General features: G+C 36.3%; 1 protein-coding gene across 1 annotated transcript in view; it reads right to left on the bottom strand.

Annotated features, from left to right (window-relative positions):
- The window catches only part of LOC112689748 (nephrin-like), a 414,842-nt gene that overhangs the window by 59,404 nt on the left and 333,233 nt on the right, over positions 1-22,205 (bottom strand). The window contains exon 6 of the mRNA XM_025563581.1: positions 936-1,087. Coding sequence (XP_025419366.1) covers positions 936-1,087 — 152 coding nt within the window. The remainder of the gene's footprint in view (positions 1-935; positions 1,088-22,205) is intronic.

Below are 22,205 nucleotides of genomic sequence, written 5' to 3'. Positions count from 1 at the left end.
GTAGGTGGTTCTATAAGGCTTGACTCGGTTGGTATAGATTCAATGAAAACCGTACGGACACCGACAATTACATTTCTGCCGTTGATTTTCTCTCATGGAAAAACAACTATTTAGAATAAAGGTACTGGCTGTGTTGTGATTATCACTAGTTGCCTTAATAGGACAATTTGAGATCCTCCTTCCCTCTTGAAATATGTATTTAATATGAGTCTAAATCATTTTCCATTATCCGTTAGGTATAAATAACATTTAAACAACATTTTATTCATAAGTCTAATTTAACCTTATCCCACTCTCGCCACCAAACATCTTCCGAAATTGATTTTTTTTCAATTTAATAACAACTCCCATCCCTCACCTTCGAAAATAAATCCTGACTGTGCCACTGGTTCTCACCGATAGGGGTGTGTGGTAATCTTAGATAAAATTGTGATCTTCCTGAACAACAGTAAATAGTGCTTGGTTAAGTTAGGTACGAAAAAAACCACCCCCTTGAAGCACTATTTAAAAGCGTTTCCAGGCAGGTGTAATGTCGGGTTTTTTTTTTTTTTTTTTAATGAGTTCAAAGGAACCAAATACTCTTAACTCGTTTTGTCTGGTTTCGGGAAATCAATTTGTTTTGAGAATCAAGAATTATTGTTATAATAATATTTAATAACTAGTGTTATTACCAGTAGCTATTAATAGCATGCTATTATGCGCTCTGCATATGGTCGTAAGTCATTCATAGGGTTTACAATTGTACACCAGGCATGCATCAAAATCATATAAAATAAAATTTAAAAATAACCCGAAAAGTTTTCGAACTGATATCGGTAAACTCTTTGGCGATTTTGTGATTTTCCGTTTGCACGGTATAATAACCGCAACGTTGAACGCATGATGATATGTTTTTGCACGATTAGAACTACAACGTACTGTGAAATATTACTTACTATTTGTTTGGCGTCGGTCATCTGGATGGCGTCTTTCCACCAGGTGATCACTGGCGGTGGTTTGGCGCCCGTGACCCGGCAACTGACGTTCACCGGTGTCTCGGCGGACAGCGGACGGTTTTCGCCGACTAATTTTATTGACAACGGCCGAACTGAAATACGAAATCAACGTTTTAGGAACACGCAGTGGACAAATCAATGTACGTTTTTATTATGAACCAATGTGAATCGTGTGACTCTGAACGCGCGCAACGGCACAACAATTTCGTAATAACAATCATTTAGAGGAGTATTGCATATTTTCCAAGACAAATGTGAAATTAATGCAATTTATGCGAATAACCGACGCAATATGTGTCGGGGTTTCGTGCTCTGCGAATGACGAAACACATTTGCATTTTTTGTGGTTGATGAAAACCCTAAACACCTTCACGTATCTGTTGATTTTGTCGGGAAAAATAAATACAAAACAAACGTGACCGAAATTGGAGAGACGACGTAAAACGGTGAAAATATATAAAAATAATTTTTTGTGCAAAATGCGACTGTCTGTAGTTTACAGAACACATAAAACCAACACGAATAAATTGTATTAAAAAATTACCCTACCTTGTTCACGGAGGAAATAATCGATTTTCGTATAACATTATTCGATGTAAAAAAAAAAAAAAAAACATTTCGGGAAATCCATATTGTATCAGCGGATTTCAATTGTTGAAGTAATGAGAATCTAAACAGTTTTCGAAACTAATATATAACGCGTCAACTATTTTATACGTTTTATTTGTTCAACCGAATTGAAAAAATATTAAATTTAAATGCATTTTTATATTGCATAACCATTTGTTTTGTTTTTACACTTTATACTATATACATCACCGTAATGCTTTTATAGAGATTTCTTCTGTTTTCTACCGATGGACTAGTTTTTTTTTATATTTATTTATATAACGGTGTACAGTTTAGGGCTACGCGATATCGAATTTATTAAAAACACACTTATAATATACGGTCTACTTTCAAAGTTCTATCCGTACAAAACTACATATTTCTGTTTACGCATTTAGTGTTTTTACGTTGTATATGGTTGATTGTTGAACTAACTGAAGTACATATTATTTTAAACGCAGAAGATTCAACTTATGTCATAGACCAAAGTTTTCCATGGCTCATGTTAAGTTTAATTGTATTATTAGTTTCCATTTCTACTATAGCTACGATTTATATTGGTTTTTTCTTTTGTAAACAATTTTTCGCCCAATATCAATAACCAAAAGATCCAAAAAGTTTAATTTTAAAAATGAAAATTTTTTTTCAAATCTGATATAATTTTTTGTTTCTTTAGTATAATTTTATTCTTAAAAGCGAGTAAAACGAATAAACTTGGGGATAATGTAAAATTTATTTTCTGATATTTAAAATGGATTTTCGTCAACTTGCAAAGTTTGCAAAATCGGTATATTTTTCATGAATATTGCTGATTATATATATTTCATCTTTTTAACGTAGCTTTTTTTTTTTGATATTATATACATATATAAATATATATATATATATATATAAGCACTTTATTCTTAAACTTGGGGTGATTTGAGAACTTTTTCGGATTTGAAAAAAAACAAAACTTTTTAGACAAACCCAACAAAGGAACAACACATACGTTACCAGAAACACATGACCATTTTAGCCGAGATTAAACGCTCGTGGTTTTTGCTCCTCAACTCTTGTAATCTTTGTTCGTATGCGCACACGGAGTTTTAATACTCTACGTTACATGTACACAATTCAAACGCCGAAAAATGGTCACATTCAGCGCTACTCGAATAACCCCCAGTGTAAACGAGGTATATACGTGTACAAGGCATGTCCCGAAAATACGGTCTCGTACCGCATAACGAAATCCTTTCATCAAAAACGGACCGATCGACCGACGATCACGTACGCGTAAAAGGATAAAATAACGAAAACCTAACGGATACAGCACATATTATAGTGTTGTACAACAACACAGACAAATAGATTTTTAGTACATTATTATTATTTTAAACACACGTACACACATCTAAAAAAAACATAGTTTTGTGTCACGTGTACACTTAAACTTAAATTGAATAAATTCCCCAAACAAAATAGCAACATCGAATACTGACGTGTGAAAATGATTCTCTCGATGCCCGATGAAAGGTCGGTGATAAAACGGTAGTATCCACAGTTGGTTTGTATTGCAAGTCGACATACACCGGCTATTATGGTTGTAGTTCGTTCTCGCGCGTCTCCGTGTCGAAAATCGATGTTCCCTATCGTTTCGGGTAATGGGAAATTGATGGCGGGCACACGGGCTATGCATATATTATGGGTTGTGCGCAAATGAAATGATGACGCGTCGGGTTTCTTGGTTAGATGGTCTTAGAGAAGTACGCGTACGAGTGCCGGGTGACGTGCGCCACTACAAAGCGAGGACCGAACGGGGGGGGGGGAAATGAAAATAAATAAAGAGACGACTCAAAGAGAATTTTACAATATGATAGACTTTTATAGTGATCCACAGCTCACGGTCCGCCGCCCTTTAAGCTCCTGCGGCGGGTTCACGATTGAAAAAATCCCCATTCGTCTCGCCATGTCGCGTTTAGTCACCTCGCTCGATCGCCGGGGGCGCGCAAACCGCGTTACATTAACACGCGAATTTTAACAATGCGAACGTGATGACGGCCGACGAATAAATCCATGTTATACAGGCCAACCTACTTGCACGATAAACACCTGATCGTAGCAATACGATTTACGATTGAACATCCGTAAATCATTTCGTTAAAGGTTTTCGATTACGGTTTTTCGCGCTGCAAACAGTAAGCTAAAGCGACGAAGGCGGGGAAATCAAGAAACACACACGCCACCATGTCGGTCGGTTGCTAATTTCATATCTTTTTTTTTATTTTGACGTACTACATGAATGCAACACCGAGCCTAGTACAATATAATAAAACAGTTTATTCGTTTCGATATTGTAAATCATAACGTGTATATAGTATACTCTTTGAAATATATGAAAGTGAACTTAAAATTGTGGTCTGACGATAAATCTTCCGGGGCAGAAAAAAAAAAAAAAGAAAAGTTTTTCGGTTTCAGACGGTTGAAAAAATTGGTTCAAATCACTTAAGTGCTCTGGGTAACGTTTGTACACAAGTAGCAACTTACTATGATTTAACGTCCACGCGCAGGATTATCATATCCATGATATCAACCGTTAAAAACGTTGACCCGGGAGCAAATAGAAATCGGTCGGCTTAGAAGGCTCGTCCACGTATGAACCGCACGACGTTCGATAAATAAGGATTCGGTTCTTCCGCTTCCGGGGCGAAGGATCCGCTACCCGTTGTTTTGTCGGAACCGACAACGATCGCCATTGATATATGCGTGTACTAATTTCATCAACATGAAAATCGGTCGATCACCGTGGTCTACGATCCCGGACAAATACGGAAATCGGCCGTACGGATGTTTTATTTTTGACGACAGACCGCGACGACGTTCCAGTGCGTTGTACAGCATTATGAACCACGGTTGGTCCAGTAGAGGGTGATGGATGGGGGAAGGTTGGAAAGAGGAACGGTTCAATTTCATAATGAAAACCAAACACCGATTTATTATTCACGCGCTCCACTTTACATTTTAACAGACCGAATTAAAAAATATTAATTTCCGGTCACATTGCTAGCCGAGGGCTCCTCTCTCGTTGTACAATATTCCGAAAATGAACCTCGTTCGCGGTATAAATAAAAACTAAAATGTGGCCACGGGGCTTAAGGCGGTAGGGTAATTGAATACACTTCCGTTTCATTTTTCTCCGTCTCTATCTCCCGTGACCATCGTTCATTATTGTTTTCTCTTCTTACCATTCCTTTCTCTCGCCCGCGCACCTAAGCGCCCCTCCCCTTTCCCTCGCCACCGCACTCGTGCCGGTTTTTAATCAGCCTAGTGTGTTATTATAAAGATCCTTTTTTTTTTCTTCCCCTCTCTTTCCCCGTCCCTCGTCCTTATCATATCTTTCTTTTCTCAATCGTTCTTTGCGCGCTGTCCCCTCGTCGACCACCACCACCACCGCCGTCGCGTAACTAATAGCCTCTGAAAAGCGAAAAACTTTTCGCATGGACCTCCTCCGCCGCATGGCATTACATTTAATTCGGCCAAAAGCGGTGGCGGTATCTCGTTTCCGACTGCACGGAAGCATTCCAGACGGCCGAAAACAGGCCGAGACACTGCCGGACGGAGCACGTTTTACGCCACCCTTGTTATCTTGCCATCCGCGCGTTTTATCGTGTCCGTGTCGTGCGACTTTACTCGAACGGCGGCACGGAGCGGTGAGCAATTCGCTTAATCCGCAAGAGCCGAGTGTACAACCGAGGTTTTCTAGCGGAACAAATTGAAAACACACGACCGCCATGTCGACTGATCAAAAATGTCCTGGCCTCGACGAAAACGTCATTCCCTAAGGAGCGATCTTAAAAGTAGAATTACTGTTATCAGTGCACAATCACCGTGTTAGGTTCTAACATCCGTTACCTATGATACTACGGTTGTATCGTATTGTATTTGTTTCCTGATCCTCTGTTTAGGTAAACCAAGTAGGTCGAAAACGTTCTAAAACATATTCTGTGTACTTGAATGGCTTATAAGTTTCACAAAAATCGACCCTTGTTCAAGTACACTTGCAAAATAACTCTAACCTGTTACCTCCAATAACTAGAAAACAAACGATTCAATACTGCGGGTATTTCATTTCTATAAACAATGTTTCATTATTTAATTGATCTTCCGAAGCTGTTGGTTAATACTTTTAATACTTTTCAACGCATCACTCTATCAACGCGTTATATGTGCAATCGATCAAACAAAATTATTACTTTTATACTTCCTTGAGAATATTCTTGATAAACAGTAAGTTTTTGTAAGAATTTTAATTTTTTCCTTTATTTACCAAAAAAGATAAACAAGTTCTAATTTGGTATACATACTGCTCAAATTGGAAAAATTGAAGTAGGATGTTCTGTTTGTTTTTAAAAAAAAAAAAAGAATTCTAAACACATTTTCTATGGGGATAAATCCTGAGAGGTTTTGTCTCTTATATTGCTCAATACCATTTTCCTTAATTATATATGAAAACATTCAGATATTGGTGATAGTTTTTTATATATTACCAGTTCTATTGTCAAATAATATACTTGAATAGTAAAAAGTTTAAAACATTTTAGAGTTTAAATTATACCTCCGAACCAGAGTACTAATTTATAGTTAGATTATGATTATGACCGATGTTTGTCAGCTAGCTATCAATCACGATTTAATCTATATTGTATAGATAACCATAGATAAAATTTATAACTATAATCGTGTTTTTAAATATTAGCATGTCAATTCACGTTATACACTTTTAAGCTACAAATATTATTAATGAAATATTGAATAAGATAAGTTGTGATATATGTTTTATACGTATTTTGATAAATGTAAATGTAACCTTGTTGCGATCTATTCAAATATATTGTAAGAGTACGCTAACATTTCAGAAAATGTAGTACAAATATTCCGTTCCCATATATCTCTCTTCATAAGTCGAACACTGGATTAACACATTCATACAATAGATTACAACACCGCTAAAATTTGATACTATGTTTGGAAACGTATTAATTTGATTTTTATTTAAAATATTTTGTTCGTATTTGTATTTTATCTTCTTTCTAGTAATTCTCACGTGGTTCAATTACTTGTCACATTTTTATAATTATTGAATTGTTATAATCTTCGCCATATTAATCGTAGCTACTATTTTTGTATTTTTTCACACATTGGTAATACACAAATATTCATGAATTAAAGTTGCTATTGTTATTATTTTTATAAAAATCATATCGACCAAAAGGATGTTTATTATATAGAAAAAAATACGTTTTAATTATGACTAAACTTGGTTGTAAAATGATTAATATGAGAATCAAACTATTATAAACGGTGTTTAACGAATTATTGAAACGGCAACAATTAATAATAATACTCCAAGCGTGCAAATTTGAATACAATTGATTATAGTATAAAATACTCGATGAGCCAATTCAAACGAAGGATATTTCAATTGAACCGCATTCATTCGTATAACCAGTACGGAAATAAATATTTGAACAGGGTTTGGGACCGTACCGAAAAAATCCAGTTTTGGAACTAGAAACTTTTGAATATTGGAAGCCGGAATGTCACTGAAACCCTAATTTAAATTAATTTATAAACCGGAACCTAGCAGGAAATGATACTTTTTCGTAAAAGTTTTTAACGATTCTGTCTCATATGACGTGTCATAAAATATTTTGAAAATATTAAAAAATATGTTATTTATACATATTTATTTATTAGTTATTTCTACGTATCAAGTGATAACAATGTTATAGGAATTGCAACAGAAATAAAAGTTACTTACTACGTGTTATAAACCTATAGACCTAATAGTGAACGCAATAACGAAAAATTTTGAAAATAAGTTTACAAATAACTAGGCATCTTATGACCATCAAAATGGCGAGATTTTAATTTTTAAGAACCTGAATGGGTACTAGGAAAGATGTTTTTCTTCTAGAAACCGAACTGAAATCGGAACCATGAAATTAATCAAGGCTTTAGTCTCTAATTTGAATGGAAACAAATTTCTAAAATATTTTTTGTCGACAGACAAACTATCAACGCATTTCAAAAATAATTACAGGAATCATATTTTTGTATAGCTTATTGAAATGTAAAAATTGATTTAATTCAAAAATGAGTAGGAAAAGATGGATCAGCCAACATGATAATGTAATATACTTAACAAAGCCATTAAAATTGTCTTTGGTTCAAATATTTCCTAAAAGATTTTCAGTATTATAATTAAAAATTACATACACTTAGCTTATAAATATCATTAGCTGAAGGACTTCAAACGATATTAATATTCTGTTTACGACGTTTTCGTTTACTATTAATTTTCACGTACGATTTTAACCACTGATAGGATCAGTTTAAGTAAAAGCTTTTATAATCTCAACAGACAAATTTAATCAAATATGTCAGGTTAAGTATTAAAATAAATTTCTATGGGGATATAAATTTCAGTGTTAAAAAAAAAAATAAATAAATAAAAAATATAGATTTTATGTGGGACACAACGTGAACTGTAAGAAAAAAAAGTTACAATCTTAACAACGCACAAGAAACTACTTTATTATATTTAGTACCCATCGGCAATGTGTATTGTTTTTCCAAGATGTAGTATTAATTAATTACAAATTATTTATGACCTTTGTTATCAGTTACTGTATATTTATCGGTTGTTTTATATTTAGTATAAAACTAAAACGCAACTCACAATGTTACAGTGTAAACAATAACGTTTTGACCGAAGAGATAAAATCACGGTAATATAAAAGCAGAAGGCTTTTCAAAACTGTTCGGGTGAAATTAATAATTGTGAACAAAAAATGTTAAAATGTTATGTTAGATCTTATAGAATGCTTAGTTGTACACAGCAGTTTTGAAATTATATTATGCGTATTAAAAATAAATTGCGTCGAAACTGAAAAAAAAAAAACACTAAATGAACGCGAGACCTACTCATTTAAGTTTGTGCTGAGAGAGAAAAAGTTTCAAAAATATAAGGAAAAGGACAAAAAAAAAACAGCAAAAGTTAAAGCTCTCGCATAGTTTATCGCGGTCAATTACGAAGGTTATTATAACTAACCATGAACAAAGTATACATTTTATATTATAACAATTATTTTTACGCTATGCAAAGTTATCTTCCAAGGATTTAAGGAACAAAAAAAAAAAAAAAATCAGACATAATTTTTGTTTCATTCCAGTCAACAGATATTAAAATGAATCCGAATACCTATTATATAATAACAGTTCTATATTAACACTACAAAAATATTTACGGAACAAAGAAAAAAGGGAGGATCTACAAATATTGATGTGTCCTAGTACATTTTAAAAAAAAGCCCTACATAAGGATTTTATAGGTCCTTGGTGATCTATGTTATTATTAGACAATTGACAGTGTAGAGAACTAATAAAATGTTGTCAGTAAGGATCAAAGCGGTTGTGGCTATGAGTATACAATTGTTTGCTTCACAATGATCCCGTGAAGGGATAGTAGCAGCCATCGTGGTCGGTATCTATTAATTCCAAGACTTTCCTCGGCACTCGATCGCTAACCAATTAAGTTGGAATCGCTTTATGGTCGTCGTATTATATAATCATAGTCATGATAATGTAAAGGGGTAATGGAAAACGCAATTACATTTTATACACTATGTTTTGAGCCAAGAGTCTGCCCAAAAAATATTCCGTTCAGTCACTGCTGTTGCCGTCTTGCAGCCGTAGTTATAATTTTATACTTCCATCGTCACATACTCATTTCACTAATGCGGTCACTGCTATTACCACAGTTATCGCTGATAGAACTACTAGGGGATGGAATATGTTTGAGTGCATGTCTAGAGGTAGAGGGATCCTGTGGGTTTTTATTGATTGACTTACGATAGACGACGAGTTGTGTTCGCAAAAGAAGCTAGAGAGCTGACGAAATACATTATTTTTTCATAGTCGGCGATAAGAGATATTAAGTAGTGTAAAAGGGGTAAAAGAGAGAGAGAGAGAGAGAGAGAGAGAGAGAGAGAGAGAGAGAGAGAGTATAAACAAACATTACAAGCGTAGGCGTCTGTAGCCGTTGTGAGAATACGGATAGGGAAGAACGAAACAAAACGATTACGATTACGATTACCAATGGAGATGACGACGACAACTATAATCCGTCCGATATACTGAAACGGTACGTTTTATTAAGTGTATAGTGGTACATATATCGTCCGGGACGATAAAGGAAAGTGCATAAATATGAAAAAAAAAATCTTTGATGCAAACGATGATCGGGAAACGTACATTTTACTTTATTCAATGAGTCACATGTCGTATTCTGAAAGGTGTATGTGTCACACGTTAACGATAATAAACATGTCATTTCTGATCGGTGAAAACTTTGGCGATTGTTTACCGAGTTTTCATATCGTCGTGACTGATAAGCGATTATTTTACATTTCTCGTGCACGTCGATCGCTTTTTAAATCAAAATCTACGATTTTCTTAATTAACACGGCACGATGAACTGTAATTTAAAAAAATCAAATAAAAAACCGAAAAGCTACCTGAAGTTTCAGATCTGAAGGCTGAATTAAAGTTGGGGATGTTAAGGGATATTTACGAAACTAATCGACTTTCGAGTAGCCGAGGATTGCTGAAAAATATTTTTCATGTTAATTACGATGCAGTTCTATCGTATTATGTACTTTTGAGATGTAGGATTACGACATTTTAAATTAACAATTCCGTGTACCATTATCACGTTTCGATGAGTTCGAACACACGGCAATTGAAATGGTTTATCTCTTTTCCGTTATTATTTCGAAACTTTAAATTTGATTTACATAAAAATGTATTCGTATGTGTATTTGAATATTTTCGGTAAGTTTATCTATAAACGTGTTGCACGAAGCTTTTGAGCTTATGTTTTATCGCGAACCCGTAGAGCAAAAAAAAAAAAAACAACGCACAATTGCCCTATTGGAAATATTTTTCACCATCGGTTCCGGTTAAAACTAAAAACAATAAAATAATACTGCGGGTGTAATATTATTCGAGAACACAGTCGGTGTTTTCAAACATTGTGCGCGCAAAGAACATCCAGTCACGCAACTCTAACGATACCTGAGCAGATGATTCGGGATTTGAAAATTTGTTTACATACCGTAACATTCCGAGACGGGAGGCTAAACGAGTTACATACACTACAACTTTTTTCGCCGAGCAATATTCCGTACAGAATTCTGGATCTTGGTTGTCGCGAGGCTCGCCGTAGTATTGCATTATCAAACGTTATGCTCGACGATGCAATTTTGAAATCGGGACAGTTCAAATGTTTGTCAAGTTAATCGAAATATTTTCAAATAAATTACGACCTTTCGAAACGATCGCGGTCGACGTGTGGAAGAGATACAGCTGTACCCTGGACATAGCTAGCGATAGACAAAAAAAAAAAAAAAAAAATAACCTTACTCCGCTTCGCGAACCTGAAACGAGAGCATTTTTTTTGTTTACCCTAAAGATTTTTCATTTTCCAGCCACGTCCCGTTACTGTTTCGTGGAACGCTCTCGCGGTTACCAAGAACACCGTCGAGACCGATTCGTGCCCACATGTTCACATAAAACACGATGGTACAATAATAGCGTTGGGTACGCGGAACACGTAGGTAAACGGTTTTGTTACGAACACACACAACATCATTACGCGGTCGACGACGGTAGGTGGTGCAACAATGTTATTCGGTCGGTCGTAACGATAACAACGTGCAGCCGGCGTCGTATTATTATTCGTCTCCGCCGGAGAAGGTGCACTATCAGCGGGCATCCGTAATAATAATAATAATAATAATAATTATTATTATTATTATTATTAATAACGACGGGGTAAAGCAGTTTATAATATAAGGTCGTTTAACAGGGCCGAACGAGGTAAATCACACGGACTTTCTGGCGGGCGCGCGAAACCTCTATCTTTTGGCGACGCTCTGCGACCGCATCCCTTGTCTTCTCGAGTCGCACGGCAGAAATGCGTTTCGCCTTGCCTCGGGCCGTAAACTCCGTCGCCGAATACCCGATGTTATCGTTGAATATCGTCAAACGTTTTAAGGGTATTAATAATGTCGACCGCGAGTTGCAATCGTAATCGGTCGGCTCCACGGAGTCGTGCGCGATTTGTTGTTTGTTCCGGCAGTCGTGGACTACCAAAAACGTAAAACAACGGACGGACGGATGTTTTCCGTTTCGTATTAAATTTTTGCTGAGTACAACAACGATAATACTATCGGTAATTTATTTTTCTTTCTGATTTTCATACGCAGCGCGTCGCGTTTTCGAGGTTTGTACAAACGCTAAGGTAAAATGTGTAGAATATCACGCGATTCCAAATCTTTAACATTTTAAAACGAATGTGTTCTAACGAATAAATCTTAATAAGTAAATAAAAACGCCGTTGAAATGGCATCTCAAAATGTTTGACTTCAACTCGAGTTAAGTTTCTGTCCAATACCGTAACGGAGATATCAATTGTGCTCGAGCCTCAATCGAACGCCAGACCACTTTGGTATTAATAAGTATACCATGTTTGTATGCAAATTTCTGGAACAACTTAGTTTTCTGTGGCCTGAATTCGTGGCGGCGGAACATATTCGGTAAAGTTCTATCGGAATTGAATTTCAAACTGCGACGGCGGGGTAGTTGTCGCTGAACCGTCAAAAACTTGACGTAATAAACATGCGCACAGCGTTCTTCCTGCACCGAGGCCGATACTACACGTTTAACGGCGTCGATTGTGTTCGGACCTCGTAGCTCAAACCCATGACCAATGGCAATGGCACAACGAAGACGATCGTTTTTCTTCTATGAAACCGTCGTAAACACCGAAAGAGGAAATTTGTGTGCGAAATCGACGATCTATACTGCTTTTCGGCCGTGGAAATTAAAGTTTTCACGCTATTCACCCCCGGCAAATCGGGTCTCGAGCCAGAGTTTACGTATGGCACTGCGGGTGCGGCGATTACGCGTCTGTGGGCTTGTATTTTGTTGTTGTTGTTCTTGTCGTCTTTGTCGTTGTCAAACACTTTCCAACCACATACACTAATAAATCGTCCGCGACGGCCTTGCTGCGCACGCATGTCTTTTCGTCGTCACCGGATAAAATACTAGTGCGCGAAAAAAACGATAAAACAATCGCTGGTTGGATGGACGGGATGTGTAGTAATAGTAAATTACCGAGGAAACAGCAGTAGCAGAAGGAGGAGAAGCAGGAGCAGCAACAGCAGTAGCATCGCTCGTACCGGGGATTTCGAGAGAGGTGTAATCGAGCGCTATAAATCTGTCACGGCGACGACGACTTGACGTGGCGCTCAGCAGCGGTGGAAATAGTTGTTCGAGTTAAACACGTACACGTACATGTATACACACACACACACACACACACACACACACACACACAATAAATTATACATAATACAAACATTACGCCGCACCAACCCTTTACGTGTGTTTAAATTATCCCCGGAACAGCCACGCCGTATTGCTTTAGCGGTGGTGATTGCTGCGTAATATAAAAGAAAATTAGTTGGACCGTACAATATGATAATTTTTAAATGTTTACCGTATATGGTATTTAAAAAAAAACAGTACTAGCAACTTCGACCGAGAAATATAATAAGTATGTTTCCTCGTTGAAATATTTAATGTTGCACATCGAATATCGTAATGTTCTGTGATAACAGTCGTTAAAACGATGCCATAGAATTGACCTTATCATCATTTTTTACTCTCCCTCTCCGCCATAGGATTGCACACTTTTGATTATACATACAAATCAATTCCCTCGTGTAAGTGTTGGAATCGGTATTTTTTCAATAAAGTTCTCACGCTCGAAAAAACAAAAATATATCATCGAACTATTTTTTACATAACGGGACCCTTGCTATCCATTGATTTATTTATAGATAAATATGAAATGATATTTTGTTGGTCTCTGGTAATATTTGCAACAACTCATATACCCAATCGTCATGCTGTTTTTTTAATATAATAAAGTATGTTGTGGAAAAGTTTTTATGTCTACTTTCAACTCTCCATGATGGTCGAGTTCAAGCATTAGTTTAATGAATCGTTTACAAAAAACTAATCCATAAAAAAAAAATCTTTTAATGTAATTCTTATTCAGTCAGAGAACTGGTATCAGAAATATTTATAATAAAAATAAACTATGCCATGGATTTCTTTTCTAGCTTCAAGTGAAAACTAAAAAGTGTTCTATTAATTTGTGAACAGTTAATTTCTTAACAAAAAATGATTAGATAACTTGGTCGACTCCGAGTAAATCAGCTAGTATATTGGTATGTATAATATAGAAAAATATTTCCATCACGCACACGTCGACAATATTAATCGATATTGTTACACGTTGAAGTTCAAATGAGCGAACGCATGTTTATTTATTTATTTATTTATTTTGTACAGAACGGGCTGGAGCCCAGTTTGATTAAACATACAAATATGATAGTAGTACATAATAATAGAACATGTTTAATAATACATAGTAGGCAAGTTTGCGTAATAAATCAATAACATAATTTTTTTTAATAGATACATAATTCACAGAAAGTTATAAAAAATACGATAAGTGTGATGGGTCCTTATTAGCAATATCCATCATTCTAATAATTGGTTGATTACTCGCATAGTCAGTGGTACACCTAGGCACAAAAAAAAGGGTATGTTTGGCGGGCATTAAATGAGGGAATTTTAAAGTTGATCAGTGAAAGAATCTCTGGAGCATCAATTAAGCCATCTAATAATTTTGATAAAAATCTCAAATTGGCCAATGTTCTCCTGTCAGCTAAAGAACTCAGGCCAAGCTTAGTCGATACAGGACCATACTCATGAGGAGGATGATTAACTTTTAGGATAAAACCAGCGTAGTTTAAAAAATTTCCTCTGAACTCTTTCAAGTGCACTTTTATTACTCACCGTGTGTGGATCCCATATGACAGCGCCATACTCTAACACTGACCTAACATATGCACAGTACAATAATTTTAAAGGAGTCATTAACTTGAATTCACTACATATACGTCTAAGAAACCCAAGAATTTTTAGAGCTTTACAGCAGGAATTTTCTATGTGCGAATGAAAATTTAACTCACGATCAAATACAATTCCTAAATCTGTGACAGTATTATCTGAATGTATCAGAGGAAAATCGTTCATAAAGTAGGTGAATGTGATAGGAGTGCGTGTCCTATAGAATGACATCGAGTGACATTTGACGACATTAAACTCAAGGCCCATGTTAGTAGCCCAGTTAACTACTGCATTAAGATCTTCTTGTAGAAGCAGACAATCGTTAATCGAATCTATCTTTAAAAATAGTTTCAGATCGTCGGCAAACAGAAGAAATTTGCTGTTATGAATAACGTGTTTTATATTATTAATGAATAACGCAAATAGCATAGGTGACAAATGACCTCCCTGAGGTACACCTGATGGTACATTAGTTATATCAGATTTTATCCCAAATACCTTGACAAATTGCTTTCGGTTACTAAGATATGAGTTGAACCAAGACAATAAAGGCTCACCAAATCCTGAGTTCTCGAGTATTTTCCCCAAAATTGAATGGTCAACCCTATCGAACGCTTTAGCAAAATCAGTGTAAACTACATCGACTTGAGAATTCATATTAAAGGCACTGAATATATAATTAGAAAATACAAGATTGCAGGTAACTGCGGAACGGCCAGGGCGAAAACCATGCTGTTCGTCGATTAAAGTTGCATTAGTAGCTCTTTGAATACTATTAAACACTAATGACTCAAATAATTTCCCTATATGACTTAAAATTGCAATTGGTCTATAATTAACAACGTCAGATGTATCGCCATTTTTAAAGATAGGTATTACAGCGTTTAGTTTAAGATATTCTGGAAAAAACTCCGGAGTCGAGCGATTTGCGAAATAACAGCCATAATGGATAACAAAGGACCGATTTTAGAGTAAACAAGAAATCACCAGACAAGCCATCAGGTCCTACTGATTTAACACCACGTAATTTAGCTAAACCAGCTTCAACATCGTTGACATTAAAATTACAATTGCTAGGAAGATCAAAAGGTAAGTGAGGAGATGTATAAGAATTGTTGGTAACGTTAGGAATTTTGGAATGTTCCAACGGTAATATTTGTGCACGATCTCGGTTTGCGATCCGTTTTTATATTTGTATCCAAATTAGATTCGGCCGATATTGCGTTCGGACACATACATCAAAAAATAGAAAAAATAATTTTATCTTCAAATGGGTTAAGGTATTTATTTTTTTCGAAGTCAAGGGTTCACGGAAAGGGGAAAACTAGATGTTCCGAACACTTGAAGCCGGGAAATGCGTGCTCGGCGTTACCGCGGAGACATTTGTCATCGTTGTTCTCGGAGTGGACGTGTGATGAGCCTAGTGCGAAAATAACGGGATAGTATTTACTTTTCTACTAATTAATATATATCCATGGTTCAGTGCAAGAAGGGTCAACATCACATTTTGACGCAATTGAGAATGTTGGGTCATCGTATTGTGATTAAACATAAAATGAGTTATACGATACTAAAAAAAAAATAGCAAACCGATTTCATTCAGCAGCATAAATTCCTGCATACAATTTAAAAATTGGCCAATTTAATGTTTTTACACGGAACATTGTCTTGATTTCCTTTATTGCACCAAGCCACATATATATATATATATATATATATATGGTTAGGTTAGGTTAACTATTGCACCTTTATTGCACCAAGCCACAGATATATATATATATATGGTTAGGTTAGGTAACTATTGTCGTATCACCGTGTGCGTGATTTCCAGGCAGGCGTGCGAAAACAGCGACTGCGTTAAGGATACGCGTTGAACGAGCCATAATCCGTGTCATCGTTTCGGCGGCAAAGGTATTATAGGTGCACATCACACTGTTATAGCTTTACCGTGATTTTTTCGGTATTTCATACCCTGACACGGAATCGCGTAACAATACATATTTTACGCGTCATGTTTTGTTGTAGCGTTGCGTGCCTGCAGTTCCATTGTCCGGAAATAACGATTGTTTGTCCGTCACCGACTGTGAAATCCAAACCCGTGTAGTAATCCAGTCGGTCGGGCAGCGTTTGGACGTAAACCTACGCGTACCCCAGTGACATTTATCGTGATACCACCATAGTATTATGCATAATCATAGTCAACAAATAAATAAATATTTAAATTCAAACAACCAACTCGTTTAGATACGTTATATTTTAAATCGATACGTTCATTAGTTGAATACGATTCAATCGCATGAAACCTTTACCAAACAAATCATACTGCTAAATTGAAAAATGCAAAAACGCTTTCTCCATTTGATGCGTTACAAACTTGGTAAAATTGACATCCCGTCCAATGCATTAGCTGAGGAGTTAAATCTTCAATTTCTAGCAGACGAAAGGTTAAACGACGATAAACTTTTATTATTTAAATTATTAAACAGTTTATTCGAGCTCATAGCTAAAATTCTTTAAATATACCACACCACAATATCCGTTCTACAAATACATTTTATGCACAACCTCGAAAATAAAACTATAGTCCTTATTCTCGTTCAAACTGAATTTTAACAAATGGTAATTACATCAATAACTTTGACTTTTTGTTTTTTTTTTATTCATCGAGCAAGTCGAAAAAAGATCTAATTAACAATATATTAATTTATATTAATATTTAACGTTCATGTATAAACGAAATCAATTTCATTGACATATTTAATTTATAAGATTAGTCTTCACATTGCTTAATATTGTCATTCCTTCATTTTTAAATTAGTTATAAGATATTTGTTTAATATTAACAACTGCAGTCGGTGTCCACAGAGGGCGTTTTCATTTTTAGTAAATTATTATTTTTATTATTATACTTCTAGATAATTTATACAAAACACGTCATGCGTAACCCGTTCGACCGAACCGCGGAGTTGGATTTTCGACGGTTTCAGTGCACGGTAAGCTTTTTTTTTATCGCTGAACGAACACACTGAGAGCAGGGATCTTTTAAAAAACCACGGATGTAAAATTAGCAAATACGAGGCGCGTTTTTTTACATTTTGCGAGTGTTGGGGGGGGGGGAGGAATAAACAAGTAACGTCAGCGATTGCCCGCCCACATACTGTGATGACTGTTATTAATACGCGTAGCTGAAAGCGCGCTCGAAAACCGCGGAGACGACGCTTCAGACACGCGGTACGTACGTGGACCCGGGGCTGGAACCCAATTGAGCACGTATGCAATCAAACAATAGGAACTAAAAAAAAAATCCAAAAATCACACGATTGAGTACAAAAATGGGTTCGACGTTGCCGCTTTGTGCGGTTTGTAGAATATTTCAATATTATACCATTTTTTCTAATTCCAATAAACCCATACTTGAAGGCTCCGGCATCAGCTAATTCTTTGCTTCTCTCGGATAAAATAATTTTTATTTCATTATTTTCCATTTCAACTTGCAAAATATGATTTAGGAATACAACACGAGCACGTGAGACAACAGAACAGACTGGCTATTATTTACAGCGTAAATACATACAATGACAGTTCAATCGTTGTAGATAGAATTCTGGTTTCCTATCTATCAAAGTTATTTTAAACTTACGTGGTACCCATCAATCGATAGCGAAATTTTTTTCGACTAATAGTTTCCTATTAGTAAAAATCTGATAACGTTGTCACAATATTTTTTTTACCGTGCTCAATCGGGTCGTCAAAAAGATCGGCCGATAACGACCGTGCTCAATCGAGTATCACGGGGACCCGTTTTCGATCACCACCGCGGTTCGCCCGCCGTCGTCGATTACCGCTACCCGTGTGTAAATGTTTAATCGACTCGTCTTTTGCGTAATCAAAACACATAAATGTACGCGCGTTAATCCGGCGCACAAGGGACCCCTTCAAACCCGTGGGGTGACCAATATTCATTTCCGCAGGACACGCTTTCGTCCTCCACCCTAACTCGGCGGCATCGTTTCGCACGATATGAACGTCGAACGCTGTTACAGGATCGCGTGCACGACCGGTAAATCACTGTTTAGTGAACCACGCCGAGAAACCTCGACGGTTGTGCGCACTGTACCACGAACGGGTTTGACTATCAATTATTTCACTCGCACTTCCGAGTGAGACGACGGTCCGCGTTCGTCCGAGGGGTTCCCGTTCGCAAGCAAACGGTCGACTCGTGGGCGGACGTTCGTCGGAAACGAAAACAAATCGTTCACAGCGTGTCCGCGACGTGCTGAAAACGCGATTTAACATACAGGTACGTTTCATCGCAATGTTGTACTCGGACAGGTCATCCTGGCATGCCATCTGCGTGCATACAGTGCTCGACTTGTGGGGGGACGCAGGAGGACGGAGTACCCTAAATAATTTTCAGAAATTTTAGCGTGTCCCTACTATTATTGCGTTATAGTTATAACGCTTAACAGGTTTTAGGGACGCTCTTTTTTTTAAAAGTAAATAGAGATTTTCCCTTCTTTCGTTTTGCCAAGTCGAGCACTGCGTGTATAAGCGCGCGTGCGCTTGCGACGGAGTACGAGTGTGTGTTCCGTACACTCGGACCCAGGAACGATTTGTTCCGAATCGATATGTTACAATTGGAAACGTTCTATAATGACGTGTTTATGTTAATAAATCGAAAAATCGTTTACCGACGAGCCACCGGAAACGTTAACGAAATATTAGTGTCGTCCCTGCTTGTCCGTAGTTCCGCCGCGTGCGAACGGGCATCGTTCCACCGCAAACGCTGCCAGCCGGTACCTACTCGTTTACACCGGTCGTTATTTACGTGTGTTTAAAAGGCCGTAAACGTTTTTGCGCGGTGGTGCCCTTGCGAAAGTGTACGCAGAACGCGCCGCATTCGACTGAGAGGGGGAAAAAAATGAAAAACAAATACGTGTGACAATGCGAACGTCCGCGTACACGTCGAAGTCCGTGGTCGCCGATAAAATGCTTAAATAAAGGAAACCAAGAGAGACGCGTGTGTACATAGTAAATATAGTATATTTATATAATATAATGTTACGGCTAATACCGTACGGTCGATTCGACAATTTCAAAAGACGGTGCGTTTGTGTGTGTACCCACACACGGGCACGAGATCGCTGCCGCCGCCGCGGAAACTCCACAATAAAGTTCTCGTTGATTAATAGAGTTAAACATTAATGTTTGCTCGCCGACATAAATAATAAACCGATGACGGCGAAAAAAATAACAACAACAATAACGAACAATAATTTCGGAGGGCAAATTTTTTTTAAAAAAAAAGTGAATTTTAATCGAAGTACTCAAAACGCTGTAAACGCGCACGATTTCGTAAACAATAAACCCGCACGGATACGCGGTATAATAAAAAATGTAATAATCATTTTCGTTGTACATATTTTATAATTTTATCCGAACGTCAAGACGACGGCCCTTTACACGTAGTTAACAATAGATTTTTTTGCGTATCATTTATTCTTTCTCGCTATCCTTTTTCTTTGTTTTTATTTCTTTAACGGTATTCTACGTAAACGTTTTGAGATTTTATTAGAATCCTATCATTGTAAACCGTATATTATGTAAAAATAATGTACATATATTTATGTATATTTATCACACATTTGGTTTAAACTTCAGACAACCATGGGATGAAAGTGATCGTTGTAACACCAATATTGATGATATTTAAATTGAAAATTGAAATGGAAATTATTTGGGTGATGTTTTTCTTTATTTAATTTAAGTGTCTTTATATGAAAACCGTACAATCAGTGTAGGGGTTTTGAAGTTTTTCTTTTGATGGTTATTGAGCCACCTCTAATAATATGTACTATGGCCGGGGGGGCCAGTTAGATATGTGATATTCAGTGAAGATTTTCTGGTCCTTTTGAATAAATTTTACCGTAGCTTGGGAGCATTAAGTAAAGGATCTTAGTATTATGAATAAATTTAGATTGATTAATTTAAGTCATTAATATTTAATATAATTGTATTAATATGGCTTACGGACTTTGGATATGAAGTTGTTGTAAGACAGAATGCAGGTACAAAATAGTGCTCATCAAGAACTTCCGTCTCTTACATTTTTGGTCTTGACCATCGGCCTTACAATACTCATACATGCCATAGTGAGTGTAGTACCGTAGTGTCAACTCAACGAATAATATACATATTGTAAGTGTAGACTAATAATATATAACAATCGTTACAGAGTAAAATCACAATTCTTACAACAAAAATTGGAACAGAGAACAATGTAACATTTTAAAGAAAAAACGGCAGTGTCTGAACAATACCGAGAAAAGGTTATAATTTAAAATGATTTTTTTGTTTGTGGCATTCGTATACACGAACGAAAATAATATATCGATCTGCATATTCATAAATTGTATGGTTTATTATTTGTTTTTAATTTTTTTCACTTTACGAATCACATGATTTATAATAATATATTTTTATGGACGGTCTACGTATTGGTATTTAAATAAATTATGATTATTATACAGGGTTCACTGAAATATATAGTTCATTGTTTTTTCGATGCCGATGGCTACGGGCTGTAAAAGAGTTTCAGGGTTCGGACTACGAAGGGAGTCGGGTCGGTAACATTATAAAATACTTGAAAGGTCGACTACGTCAGCAACTGTATACAATTGTACTTTTGCCCGGGGGATGGGGGGTACGTTTTGTTTCGCGTTTAAATTACATTTATAACACCAAACAAAGTTACCGGCCGCATAAAGGATATTTCTTCGGTGGTTAATTCGTTATTATAATGTATACCACCCCCCCAATCAAACGCACGACCCGTAGGGTGACGGTCCAACGCGAGGTATTGCACACCAGATGATTTCAAACAAAAACCATATACATCGTTTGATTATTTTACCCGTACCTCACGAAACTCGTCTACTGTTCGTCTATCTTCTGCTTTAATCTTAGGTTATTTTTATTTTTCGCTTTGCGCGAAAATTTCATCGTATCGACGTCACCAACAACAACGAGATCGGGTAGGCTGTTAAAATAATAAAAATATATGGTACCAAGTGGAACAGAGCCGACGATGATTTATGCTGTACGAAGATTTTCAGTAACGGTTATTATTTGCTTGCAATTGCCCTTGAACGACGCCAGTATATCGTCAAAATAGTAATTATAGTGATTTGATTGACCCATATGGTATTAAATTCTTATCAAATTCGGTCGTTCGTTCAGTTTTGTGGTTTCGTATTGGCAGTAATTTATTTAATTTCAATTGGATTTGATTTTATAGCGTTGGAAAGATTGTAAATGTCGTGTATCACTGAAGAACACACATAACATAATAGTATTTTATAATTTATTCTTAAATATAAAAATGGGTCAAGACGTGATAAGTGCAGTGAAATGCGGAAAATCTATTTAAATGTTAATATATCCGTCGATATATTATTAATGTATAAATAAATAAAAAAGAATAGTTAATATATAGAAATAAATAAATGCTTAACACGGAGTGCTATTTCATTTGCAATATACGTTCCGTTTGGAATTGAAAATTCATCGTTT

Source organism: Sipha flava, unplaced genomic scaffold (genome assembly GCF_003268045.1).
Source record: "Sipha flava isolate LNK unplaced genomic scaffold, YSA_version1 46_pilon_pilon, whole genome shotgun sequence".
NCBI lineage: Eukaryota > Metazoa > Arthropoda > Insecta > Hemiptera > Aphididae > Sipha > Sipha flava.
This window is presented reverse-complemented; position numbering and strand designations above follow the sequence as displayed.